This window comes from Penaeus monodon, chromosome 3 (assembly GCF_015228065.2).
Source record: "Penaeus monodon isolate SGIC_2016 chromosome 3, NSTDA_Pmon_1, whole genome shotgun sequence".
Classification (NCBI taxonomy): domain Eukaryota; kingdom Metazoa; phylum Arthropoda; class Malacostraca; order Decapoda; family Penaeidae; genus Penaeus; species Penaeus monodon.
The window spans coordinates 42433360-42447191 of NC_051388.1; the positions used below are offsets into that span (position 1 = coordinate 42433360).

The 13832-nt window shown below is 32.8% G+C and overlaps 1 protein-coding gene across 2 annotated transcripts in view; it reads left to right on the forward strand.

Annotated features, from left to right (window-relative positions):
- The window catches only part of LOC119594827 (all-trans-retinol 13,14-reductase-like), a 10762-nt gene extending 8172 nt beyond the window's left edge, over window positions 1-2590 (forward strand). For both annotated transcript variants that reach the window (XM_037943923.1, XM_037943917.1), the window contains exons 8-10: window positions 234-328; window positions 707-812; window positions 2331-2590. In XM_037943923.1, coding sequence (XP_037799851.1) covers window positions 234-328; window positions 707-812; window positions 2331-2581 — 452 coding nt within the window. In that variant the 3' untranslated portion in view covers window positions 2582-2590. The remainder of the gene's footprint in view (window positions 1-233; window positions 329-706; window positions 813-2330) is intronic.
- The last annotated feature ends 11242 nt before the right edge of the window (window positions 2591-13832 follow it).

Sequence of the window (13832 nt, forward strand, 5' to 3'; positions counted from 1 at the left end):
TCTGTTGTGACAGTTTTCATCAAATCTGTTGGGAAGTAAAGTTTCTTCACCAGAATTCATTTGAAGATTATAGGATGGAAATCTTAATATTCATTTAACAAGGGCATGTTTATGCCATTGCTTCTTTATGTAAATTATTCATATATTCCAGTCTTAATCCTGACAACATACTGATATATGTAAAATTATCTTCTGATTTATAGAAAACTTAGAGCTGCATTGAATATTCACAGGTGCTGCATATCCCATTGGAGGAGCATCAGAGATTGCTTTTAACATTATTCCAGTTATTGAGGCTGCAGGAGGCAGAGTACTTGTGCGAGCTGAAGTAAGGATTTTTTTTTTTTTTTTTTTACAATTTTTTATTCCAATTTTTACTTGCAGATATCTCATGCATATGTACATATTTGTACTAGCTCTCTAACCAGGAATTGTGTGCATGTTCAGCTTGAAAATTTTTTCACAATTATACGTATGTGAACATTGTAATTTGGGCATTCATGCAAAAATTAACTGTCATAGCCTTTGTTGCTATACAAATGATGCTGCAATATTTTCTGTTTAAAGTATAAAGAGGCATTTTATATTTCCCGTGCTTCTGATTTTTCTCTCCAGCAGCTGACTCACATGCATGCTGGTATGTAGATTGGTATGGCATGGGGAGTTCCTGTTTTCTTTGAGTTAATACAATAATTTCTTGTTTCAGGTCACGCAAATACTTCTGAATTATAAAGGGGCAGTGTGTGGTGTTCAGGTGAAAAAAGGAAAAGACATTTATAATATTCAGGCTCCAGTGGTGATATCAGCAGCAGGTATGAGCTAATGTCAAAATTTTTTCCATAATGTGTTGCCCCCTCTCCTTCCCCCTCCCTCTTCCTCTCTCTCTCCCTCCCCTCCCTTTCCCTTTCCCTCCTTGTCCCCTCCCTCTCCCTCTCCTCTCCCTCTCCCTCTCCCCCTCCTTCTCCCTTCCCTCCCTCTCCCCTCCCTCTCTCTCTCTCCTCTCTCTCTCTCTCTCTCTCTCTCTTTCTCCATCCTTCCCTTCCCTTCCCTTCCCCTCCCCTCCCCTCCGTTCCCCCTCCTTTCCTAACCTTTGTCCTTTCTTATCCCTCATATAAAAATTGTTTCTTTAAGTATATACACTTTATTCATAGGTGCCCATAAGTAGACTTGTGGAAATAATTTTTTGTACACTCTCTGGTAAACCAACCCATTGTGTGTGTGAATGTGTCTGTGTGCATTAAATTCTCTCTCTCATGGATTAAGTATTTCAGAAGTAAATTGTCATTCACTTGGTAAAAACTTCTTTAGCAATAGATAACTATCAATATAATGGAAAATACTTGCTTTTTAAATGGATAACTTATCTTCATAGTGCTAGGGATCTAATTATCTCATTCAATAGATGTATTTTCAGATAAGGCAATCAGCTGTTACTTACAATGGTTGCACTCTAAGAATAAAATCACAAAAATTGAAGATTAAGAAGTCTGAGACATGCTCACTGAGAAGGACAGCGAATGCTAAAGAGGCTAAAATTGCAATATAACTGTTGCCTTATCTGTTTGAATAAGATAGTGATATATACATATTTATATATAACAATATATAACTCCTGTTATCTATTATCAGTTAATATAAAATATATATATATATATAAAACAAAATATATTATATATATATATATATATATATATATATATATATATATATATATATATATATATATATATATATTATCTTATTTTTCTTCTTCTTCTTCTTCTTCTTCTTCTTCTTCTTCTTCTTCTTTTCTTCTTCTATACCTATCAATTACTCTGTCAGTCCATCCATCTATCCATACTTATCTCATGTAATGAGTTCACTCCCCTTCCACAAAAAAGGAAAAGAGAGGGGGGGGCAGGGAGAGGGAGAGAGAGTAATTTTCTAGATGTTGTGACCCATTCCCGTGATATCAGAGAGGGGAGAGAGAGAGGAGTGAGAGAGGGAGGAGACTGAGAGAGAGAGAGAGAGAGAGACAGAGAGGAGCGAGAGGGAGAGAGGAGAAGAGAGAGAGAGGGGAGAGAGAGAGAGAGAGATAGACTATTTGCGGGAGAATCAGGGACCCTTCATGTGAATGTCAGAGAGAGACAGAATTTACAAGAAAAGTAGTGGTGTTTCTACTGACATTTCACTAATCACATACGTTGAAAACCATTTATTCATAACTATTATCTTCAATAGAAGTATGGGATTGCCACTTGGTGGGGTTACCTTACCATAGGGTTTACAAAAATTAATATCTGCAACTATACCAGCCTTTGCAATGAAAACATCATCTTTATTATCAACAGGACTCTACAACACATATGAGCGTCTGTTGCCTTTGCACATAGCTTCATCATCAAGGATATGGCCAATATTGCAGGACCTCGAACATGGGCCAGGAGCTATGTCTGTTTTTGTGGGCCTGGACTGCTCTGCTGAAGAACTTGACATCATTCACAAAAAGAATGCTTGGGTGTTCACTGGCAATGATTTAGATAAGGTACTTGCTTGCTGTTTGCATATATATATAATGTTGGTAATTTTAGAATTTTACTGAGACTGTATTCCAAAAGCTTCACTTTTTTTTTCAAAGTTGAAAATTACTTTTGAGAGTTTTGTCTGATTTAGACTTCTACAAAGGTATACAAATGGTGGAGTGGCTGTTTTATGTCTTTGAAATGGGAGAACAACTAGGGGGGGGTGTCAGGTTGAAAAATGAATTTTAAAAAATATGTGTATTGTGAAAAAAATCCTGAAAAATGGTGTGGGGTTGAACATTCATCATATGAAGTATCTTTACACAGTCATGAATAATAACAGATGTAATAGGCTTTTGTACCCCCCATACCCTCTTTTCTCATCCTCATGTACATAGCATACACACACAGTAATCAACAATTTATAATTAATAATTTAGTTTTCTCATTTTGTTACAATGGATATCTTTGGGGTGATGCTGTCTGTTTTATTTTGCTTTTAAATTACCCCGTTTGCAAGGAATGGCCAGGGTTATCATCCAGTGGTGGCAAGGGATTTGAAAGCAGGTCGTCAAGATTGCTAGACCAGATTGCTACCGCTGCACCACACAGCATATTTTCAGTAGTAGCATATTTTCATGAAAAGTAAAGTAAATACATGTTTTATATTATATTCTCATATGTCTGCAGGGGACGAGGGTGACAGAAATCTTTAGCAACAGAGCAGCATACGCTCAGTGTCACAACAGACTCAGAAGTGAATGTTGCTTTGTTTTCTGAGCATTTATTTATCCCTACAAGGTTTTTTACACACTTTTTTAACATGGGTAGATGTGGAAAGCTATGTCTGACTAGAGAAGAGAGGGAGGAGGGTGCACCTGCCACTCTCTGAGAGCTACCTCTCATGAGAGAGTGATTACCCATATCTCCACACAGTAGAGAACATGCCTACTCACTTGGGTTATATGATAATGCAAATTCATACAACAGAATCAGGTAAAAAACAAAATCTTTAGAAAGGCAAAATACGTTTTATCACAAAAAAATCTTTTACAGAAAACTGCGTCTGTCAATTCTATTTTTAAAATAGAAAAAAAAAAGGTAAAAAGGGAAAAAAGGTGGGGACTTTAATAATTGGCTCATTGGTGGGGTTTTGGAGCAAGTGGAGTCAAAATTAATAAAGTAAAGTCCCCGGGGGGAGCCAGGGCCCTTTGGTTTTTTTGGGTTAATGTGGTGTTTGGTGTGTGTTTGTGTGTTTTGTTGGTGTGTGTGGTGGTGTGTGTGTGTGTTTTGGTGTGTGTGGTGGTGTGTGTTTGTTGTGTGTTGTGTGTGTGTTGAGGCAAGTATGTATTTTGTTTGTGTGATTATATATATTATTATCTATATTATTTTATATATCTAAAATTTTATTTTTAATTTTTATAAAATTATATATAAAATTATAAAATATATAAAAATTATAAAAGATATTTTATTATAAATATTCTAAATATATTATTAAATAAATATAATATATAATATATGAATATATAAAATAAATATATTACTATATAATATTTATATATATATAATATATAATATATTTCATCATATATTAATATTTTATAAAATTATATTTTATATTAATTTTATATAATATATTTTAAAAATTTATATATATATATATATTATTTTTATATTAATTATTTTATTTTTAAATATAATTTTATGTATATTATTTTCTATATATTATATAAAATTAATTATATATATATAAATTTTTACACACACACACACACACCACATCCCACACCCCCCCCCCACACACACACAAAACCCCCCACACATCCACCCCACACACATACACCACACAAAAAAACCCATACACACAAACACACACACAAACACACACACACACACACACACACCACCCCCAAAACCAACCAAACACACACCACCCCACACAACACCACACACACACACATACACAAAATGCCCAATACACCACATACCCCACATACACAAACATAACATCCATACATACATAATCCCTACATACATACAAAACATACATACTAAAATTTAATACCCCTCCATACATACAAACATAAAATACATATACATACATACATATCAACATAAATAATATACTTACATACATATATATAATATTTTAAAAATAATATATATTTTAATAATAATTTCATATTTAAAACAATTTAAAATGAATTATTTTACTGTTTATATATTTTTTTTCCTACCCTCTTTTTTCTCCGTCTGCTCCCTGTTTAAAATTGGGGGAAGACCCAATTTTAATCAAAAAATTTTTTTTATAGGGAAAAAATTTTTGTGTAAACTTTAACACATTAAATCCCCCAAAATTTTTATTTTCCCGAGTTTTTAAAACTTCCTTTAAAAAAAATTAAAGGGTTTTTTTAAAGACGAGGGGAAAAGATAAAAAGAAAAAAGTATTTGGCAAATTCTGTTTTCTTTTCGGGATTTTTTGGGCCTTGTTGGAAAAATTTTCCAAAAAAAGGGGAAAATTTCCAAAATTTCAATTTAGTAAAGGGTTTGCTTCCACCCCGGGGCTTGTGTGGTTTCAAAAATACTACAGGCCTTTTTGGGTTCCCGTCACGTTTCCCATAAACTGGAACTAAATCTTGTAAGGAGGCTTGATGAAAGTAAAAAATTTTTGTTTTTTTTTTTTTTTTTTTTTTTTTTTTTTTTTTTTTTTTTTTGTTGTGGTGTGTTTGGGTGGGGTTTGTGTGTGTTGGGGTGTGTGTGTTTTCTTAGCTTTTTCTCTATCCTTTTTTTTTCAGTCTTCTCATTTTTTTTTTTTAAAACCCTCTTGCTGTTGCTTTATTGATTTATTTATTTTTTCACCTATTTTTATTTTTTTAATTCCCTTTTATTTTGGGTTTAAAACCAAAAAGCTGCCTTTTTTTTTTTTTTTTTTTGTGTGGTGTGGGGTGTGTTGGGTGTGTGGTGTGGTTTGTGTGTGTGTGTGTGGGGTGGGGTGTGTGAAAGTGTCTGATTTGCTATGTTTAAACCCAAAGGATAAATTAGTAGCCCCTTGTGACCTTCTCGGGGTTTTCATCTTAACCCAATAAACCCCGGATTTATTTTTCTCCCCCTTTGAAAGGTTTTGTAAATTTTGTTACTTTACAGATGGCTCCACATGTCTAGGCCCCCAAAGGAATCTATCAGTAGGCCCTATGACTGTTTCTTGTTTCCCCTTTTCCTTGAATTGGGGGGAAAAAATGCGTTTTTCCCTTTTTAATAAAATTGGTTATCAAATCTTTTTATTTGTTTAGGGATGTTATGAATTTTTAAAGTAATTATTAAAATCTTTTTAACTTTTAAAGGGAAAATGAAATAATGCAAAAGCCCTTTTCCCCAAAAGTAAAGGGAAAAAAAGGGAAAAAACAGGTGGGGAAAGGTGGGGTAAAAAAGGCCCCCCTTGGGAATAAATTTAAGCATTGTAGAAAAGCCATAGAGCCATCATGTGTGAATACAAAAAATAAACCTGTTTTTACGGGGGCATGTCGGGTTATTCTTCCCAAAACGTGCCGATTTTTTTTAACTTAAATTTTTCCAGGAAAAAAATGTTTTTATAGTACTATGAATAGGGGTTTTGGAAAATATTTTTTTTAAGATTTTAAAATTTTACTATAATGTTATGAGATAGTAACAACAAAATGAGATAACTAAAAACATTTTTTTAAAATAAAGGGAAAAAGGGGTTAAATGGGCGGGGAGAAAAGGGGTTCTCGAAATTTGGTTTTCATGGTAAATTAAACCCTTTGCCGACAGGTGGCATGTACGCACTTTGCCAGGGGCCATGGGGGACTATCTCCCGGGGGGGGTATGTACATGCCATGGGGTATTTTAGGGGACTTTTGCCATGATTTTATTTTTTGTTAAACAATCCCCCGGCAAAATATTTTTTTTTTTCCACGGGAAAGTGTGATTAATTTGTTTTTGAACATTTCCCCATTTTTACTATAAAAAAAAAAAAAGCAACAAACCAAACCGATTTTCAACCCCATGATCCCGCCACATGCTTATTTTATTCAGTCTATTGGAGGGAAAATAATGTTAAAAACTATGGAGTCTATAAAAACAACAAAAATCCCCCTTCAGCCCTGGGGGGGGGGGGGTTTTAAATCAGGAAAGTATGGCAAGTAGAGATTTTTGAAAATAATAAAAACTAAAAATACAACATTTCTTGTAGTATTACAAAAAAAAAAAACCGGCATGGGATGCTGGGGACGAAAATAACCCCCCGGGCGGAAAAAAGCCCGGTCCACTATAAATTACTCCCCAATCGGGAAAAAACGGGTTTTTTAAAAAAAGGAAAAAACAAAGTGTAACAAAAAATTCCTTTTGTTTGGGTTAAGAACCAAACCAATTTTTTTAATAAAATTAGAATTTTTTTAAAAAAACTTTTGGGGTTTTGGCAATTTTTTATTTTTTTTAAAAAATCCAAATTTTTCCCAATCTGCCCTAAAATTTTTGGGTTTAATTTTGGCTTCCAAAAAAATTCCCCTAAAATTTCCCCCATCCCCTTTTCTTTAAAAAAACTTTCCAAGGGTAAGGGGCGGGGGGGCTTCCACTTGGAAAAAATTTTTAGTAAATTTTTTTGGGAATTTTCCAAGGGAAAAAAAACAATTTTTTAACCTGGAAAATTTTTTGGTTTTTTTTTTCCCCCAACCTATGTTTTGAAAATTTTTTTTCGGGTTTTTTAAAAATTTCCAAATATTCACCTCAACCCAAATTAGGGAATCAAAAAAGAGTTTTTAACTTTTTTTGTAGGGGCGGCCCTGGGGAAGGGGTACCCCCCCAGCAAGAAGGTTTTTTTTTTTTAAAATTTTTTATTTCCTTTTTACCCAATTTCAGAAAATTTTAAAAATTTGAAACAAGTTTACCAGGGGAAGGGGTCTTTTAGCCTTTAAAAAATTTTAAATTGATATTTGTAATTTTAAAAAATTTGGGCAAGAAAAAATTCTTTTATGCTTTTTGTTTGTTTAAAAAATTTTTCAATAATTTTTGGGGTTTAAAGTTTTAAAAAACCTTTTTAACCCCTTTCTGAAATTTTTTCTTTAAAAAGGGGCAGGGATCCAGGTTTTTTTTAAATTGTAAATTTTATATTTTTTTCCTTTTTTTTTTGAAAACAAAATTTTTGGTTAGGTAAAATTTATTTTTCTAAATTTTAAAAAAACTTGGTTGTTGGTTTAAAGGGGGAAAAAAGGAAAAAAATTTTTAAAATTATTCCAGTTTTGATTCGGGGCAGGGGTTATTGGGGGGCTAAGTAAAATTTTTTTTTTTTTTTTTTTCCCCCCTTTTTTTTTTCCCTTTTTTTCCCTTCTTCTCTTCTTTCTATTTTACTCCCCCCTCCCTTTTCCCCCCTTTCCCTTTTTTTTTCCCTTTCTTTTTTTTTTTGGGCCCCCTCTTGTTTCCCCCTTCCCCCTTTTCCCCCCCCCCTTCCCCCCTTTTTCCCCCTTTTGAAAAAAAACTTTTTTTTCCCTTCTTCTATTTTTCTCTCCCCCTGCTTCCTTGCCCTTTTTTTTTATCTTTCCTTTTTCCCCCAATTTACAAAAATTCCCTTTTTCCCCCCTCCGCCAAAATTTTCCCGTTAAAAAGTAATTGTTTTCTTAAAAAAAAAAAATTTTTCCCCCTTTAAAAGGTACAAAAAATTTTTTCCAAAAGGTTTTGCCCCCCCCCCCTCCCTTTAAAGTTTTTTTTCCTTTTCCCCCCTTGGTCCCCCCTTTTTTTTTTCTTTTCCCCCCTTTTTCCCCCCCTCCCCCCCCTTTTTTTTTTCGGGGTTTTTTTTCTTCCCTTGGTCCTTTCCCCCTTTCTTCTTAAAACTTTTCCCCCCTCTTTTTTTCCCCCTTCCCCCTTCCCCCTTGGGGGTTCCCCCAATTTCTCTCTTTCCTTTTTTTCTGGAAATCGCTTTCTCACTTTCCTCTTCTAAAATCCTTGGAAATTAAGAAGTTTTTCCCTTTCCTCCTGGAAGCCCCCCGTTCCCTTTTTGGGCCCAAATTTCCTTTTCCCCTTTCCCCCCCTTTTTCCCCCTTGTTAATTTTTCCCTTTTTATCCCAATAAAAAATTGGTTTCTTTAAGTGTAATTTAAAAATTTTTTTTTTTGAAAGTGTTGGGGGAAAAATTTTTTAAATTTTTTAAAAATTTTTTTAATTTTTTATTAAATTTTTTATAAATATTTAAATAAATTTTATTCATTTAAAAAAATTTTTTTAAAATAAATAATATAATATAATAAAAACCCTTTTTTTTTTAAATTTTAAAATTTTCCCTTCAAAATTTAAATTAATTATTTTTTCAAAATTTTTTTTTCTCTTCCTTTTTTTTTTCCCTTTTCCTTTTTCTTTTTCCTTTAAATAAATTTTAACTCTATGGGGGCCACCAATTTTAAAAAAAAATTCAATAATAGTTCCTTTTCCCTTTTTAAAAAAAAGGGGGGGGGGGGGGGGGGGGGGGGGGGTAATTAAATTTATAATTTCCCAATATATAAAAGGGGGAAAACAGAATTTTAAAAATTTTTTGGAAAGGAGGGGAAAAAAAAAAAAAAAAAAAAAAAAATAATAAAAATAAATTTTTAAAAAAAAATACAACTATTTCCAAAATCGGGGAAATTTAAGTAATTAGGAAAAAATTTAAAAAAATATTTTTTATACATTTTAATACAAAAATTTTTTTAAAAAATTTATTTTTTATAAATTAATTTTAAATAGAATTATTTTTTTCCCTTTTTTCCTTAAAAGGGGTTTTTTTCTCCTTCCCCCTTTTCAAAAAACTTCATCTTTAATTATCAACAGTCCCCCATCAAACCATATTGGGGCCCCTCTTTGGTTCAATCCCTTCCCAAAAAAAGGGAAAAAGGGGGGGTGCAGGGGGGGAGGGGGGGTTTTTTTTGGGGGCCTGGACTGTTAAGTTGCCCCTTTTCCATTACAAAAAGAAAGGGGGTTTTAATGGCAAATTGATTTAGATAAGGAAGGGGGGGGGAAAAAAAAGGGGAAAATTTTTAGAAATTTTAAACTGAAAAATGTTTTTTCCAAAAGGGGCCCTTCATTTTTTCAAGGGAAAATTTAAAAAAAGAGTTTTTTTTTTTTGATTTTCACAAAACCCTTATTAAAATTATTCCTTTTTTTTCCTTTGAAATGGTTGGAAAAAATTGGGGGGTTTTCCGGGGTTTAAAAAAATTTTTTGAATTTTTAAAAAAATATTTTATTTAAAAAAATCTAAAAATTGGGGGGGGTTTGCCTTTTTCAATAAGTTTTTTACCAAAAGGTAGGGAAAAATTTTCAGATGAAATAGTTTTGCCCCCCGATTTTTTTCCTATCCTCTGTAACAACTTACACACACAAAAATAATTTTGGGGATAATTTTTAAATAATTTAGTTTTCTTAAATTTTTTTGGAAATTTTTGGATTTTTGGGGGTGCATGTTTCCCTTTTTTTTTTCTTGAAAATTACCCCGGGTTTTGCAAGGGAATGGGGGGGGTTTATAAAAAATGGTGGAGGGGTTTTTTTTGAAAGGGGAAAACTAGGGGGTTGTCCGGTTAAACCCCCAGAATTTTTAGTGAATTTTAATGAAAAAAATTAAAAAAGGGTTTTAAATTTTTTTAATATTTTGGGGGGGGGACAGGTAAAAAGATTTGGGCCCCCCAAATCCTAAACCTCCGGCAAAAACAAACTTCAAAATTGAAATTTTTTTGTTTTTTGTTCTGGAATTTTTTTCCCCTTTTCGGTTTTTAAAATTTTTTTTAACTTTTTTGGGGAAGGGTGGAAACCCCCCATTTGGGGGCAAGGGAAGAAGGGGGGGAAGGGGTTGCAATCCAAATTTTGGGAAAAAGCTACCCCAGAAAGGGGGAGCCCCCATTTTTTCCAAAAAGAAAATGAAAATCCGGGGTTTAAAATTTTAATAAATTCTAAAAAATTCGCTTTAGTGGGGGGAAAAAACCAAAAATCTTTAGAAAAGGCGTTCCTAAAAGGGGTTTTAAACAATTAAATTAAAATTTTGTTTTTTTCAAAATTAAAAATTTTTAAAAGGTTTTTAAAACAATTTTTTTTAAAATTTTTAAAAATTTAAAAAATTCTAAAGGAAAGGGGGGGGGGAATTGATTTATATTTAAAAAATGTTTAAATTAAAATGGGAAAACTTCCCAAAAATTTTATGATAAATAAACAATTTTTCAAATGATTTTTTTTTAAAAAAGGCTTTTTTAAATTTTTCCCAAAAAAGGGTTTTTCAAATTTAAAAATTTGAAATCACCTTTTTATTTAACCCCCTTAAAATATTTTTCTCATTTTTTTTAAAAGTTAAAAAATCCCCCCCCCTTTTAAACAAAATTTTTTTTTTTTTAAAATTTAGATGTAATTCAGTTCCCCATTTACAAAAAATTTAGGGGAGAAGGGCCCCGGGAATTTATTTACTTTCTGTATTTTTTTTTAATAAGGCCCCAAATTTTTTAAAAAAATCAAGGTTTTAAATTTTGGGAAGGGAAATAATTATTTTATAAAAAACCCCTTTAAAAATTTTCTTTAAAAGGGTATCAAAAAAGGGGGGATTTGAAATTTTTAAACTATTTTTTGTTGTTTTTGCTATTATATTATTAAAATTCCTCGGGAAAAACCCCGATTTATTACCCTTTTTATTTTTTGAAAAAGGAAAAAAAGGGGGAAATTTTTAAAATTAAAATTAAAACTTTTGGGGAATTTTTCTTTTTTTAAACTTTTATTTTTTTTAAAAGGTTTTTTAAATTTTCAAGTTTGTTTTTAAATTTTTCAGAGACTAAAAGGTTGGGGTTTTTTCCTGATTTTTTTTTTTTTTTTTTACCCGGCTTTTCGGGGGTAGGGATTGTAAAAAGGAAATTTTTAACTTTTTTAAAAAAACTTTTTTCCGGAAAAACCCCTTTTGTTCTTGAAAACCCCCCCTTTTCCCCTTTGGGACCTTTTTACCCGCCCAAAAAGGGGGCCCCTCCATTTTTTTTTTTTTTAAGGGGGCATGATAAGTCGGAGGTTTTTTTAAACAAAGGGAAAAATTCCCATTAAATCCCTTCACCCCCCCCTTCCCCCCCAACCCAAACCCCCCCAGGCTTAAGTAGCCCCCCAAAAACCCCCCCCCCCCCCCCCCCCCCCCCCCCCCCCCCCAAAAAAAAAAAAAAAAAAAAAAAAAAAAAATTTCCCAATATTTTTTGTGGGTGTAAAAGGGTCCCAACATTTTTTTCTTCTTATCAGGAGGACCAGAGAAAAGGTGAGATGTCAACTATTTATTATCAAATAGGGATGCCTCACCTTTATTTTAGCTATGTGTTTTTTGGGGGAAAACCCAACTACATGCCCTTAAACTGTAAAAAGTTACCTATTGCCTGGGGTAAGGTGTAATCCAGTTTGGGGGCCAAACTTTTGAAAAAACTTGTCCAAAGGGGAAAATTTCATTTTTTTTTCGTTTTTCTTTTTTTCTTTTTTTCTTTTCCTACAGTAAATATTCTAAAAAGAAGATGCAAAGGTAATAGCCTACAAACAAAGAATAGTTCACAGAAGTAAAATGAATGCAAAATTGTATAATGTCTTATTGACTGACGAGTTGAAAAAAGCCATATATCATATAGATCTAATTTTTTAAATAAATTCATTTTTTGTTAAAAAGTTTGAAAATTTCAAACCTGTGACGGGTGAAAAAACAGGGGCACCAAAAGGCATCCCGTTTGGGGGAAATACTTGATAGATTAACCCCATTGCTCTTTTAAAAATGTTTTTATTTTATGCATGATCACTTTCATTTTTTAATATAGTGATTAATTCCCTGAAAGGCTCTGGGAATTTTTTTGGGAGGGGCAAGAGTAAAGTTCACCCTTTAAAAAAGGGAAAATTTACCTTTTAAAACCTTTAAAAATTAAAAAGCCAGGAAAAAGCCTAAAATACACACACACACTGCAGTTAACAACCATTGCACTGTAATTAAACCATAACAATTAACCTAAATTCACAGGTAAAACAACCATGGCCATTGTTACCCTGATGCCATATCACTGGCTAGAACAGTGGAAAGATGAGCGGGTGATGAAGCGAGGAGATGAATATGAGGGCATCAAGAAGATCTTTGGACACAAGGCAGTTGAACAGGCTTGCCAGCTTTTCCCATCAATCAGGGTATTATAAATTTACTGTGGATGTATAAACATGTGCATTTCATATTTCTTTCTTCTTTTTTTACCAATTAACAAAGTTGTTGTTTGTCTATGGAATATATATTGATTGATGATGATTTTTTTTTTTTTTTTTTTTTTTTCCTCATTTGTTTTTTTCTTTTTCTTTGTTCCTGACTTGTAAATCGTGGGAAAACCAATTATTATTGGTGCAAAATTATGCCTTGTTAAGATCACATTAGTAACTTTTCATGATTTTTAAAGAGATAAGAAAAAACATACAAGGCTAGATGGGTTTGGGGGATCATGTGTGGAGAAGGTTTTTAATTTTTGGGCCCCCTTTTAAAAGAAAAGGATGACCATATTAAAAAAAAAGGAAAGTTATAAAAATAAATAGATAAAAAAAAATTATTTAATATTATTTTCCCAGCATAATGAAATATAAAAGTTTAAAAATTCCCAATCTTTGATTTTTTAATGAATGTCTTGGGTTTGGAAATTGACATACATTTCCAGGACCCATTGACTATGTGAAATCGGAACTCCACTTAAAACCACACTACCCCTTGGGGGCCCCCTCGAGGAGGGGATTAGGGTGTCTGGATCATACTCGGGAAAGATTTTCGGCATGGGCCAACGCTGTGCTCAGGCCTAAAACTGGACATACCTGGTGAGCCTCCCTCCCTTTCCTGCCCCCCCGCCTCCCCTTCCTCTCTCCCTCTTTTTTCTCTCTCTCTTTTTCCCCTTCTCTTTCTCTCTTTTTCTCTTCTCTTCTCTCTTCTATTTTCTCTCTCCCCCTCATTTTTTTTCTTCCTCCTTCTCTTCTTTTTCTCTTTTCTTCTTTTTTCTTGTTCTTCTTTCTTTCTTTCTTCCTTCCTTCCTTTCTTTGTGTGAATAAAATAGGTTTTTTGAAACTTAAGAAAAGATGGAATTTTTTTTTTTTAGATTTAAAATTTTTTTTTCCCAGATATATTTTGATGTTTTTTAAAAAAGATTGTTTCTTTTTCATTTCTTTTTTAAGGACCTCTTTTTTATCGGGGACAAGACATCTGTTCCTGGGGGCTTTTAAGGTCCCCTTTTGGGGGTCTTCTCGGGCTTCCGAAGCACTAGTAAAAGGGAAACGTGTTAAATAAACCTTGCAGATGCCCAAAAAAAAGGGGGAAAGATATTGAAGAAGTCAAACT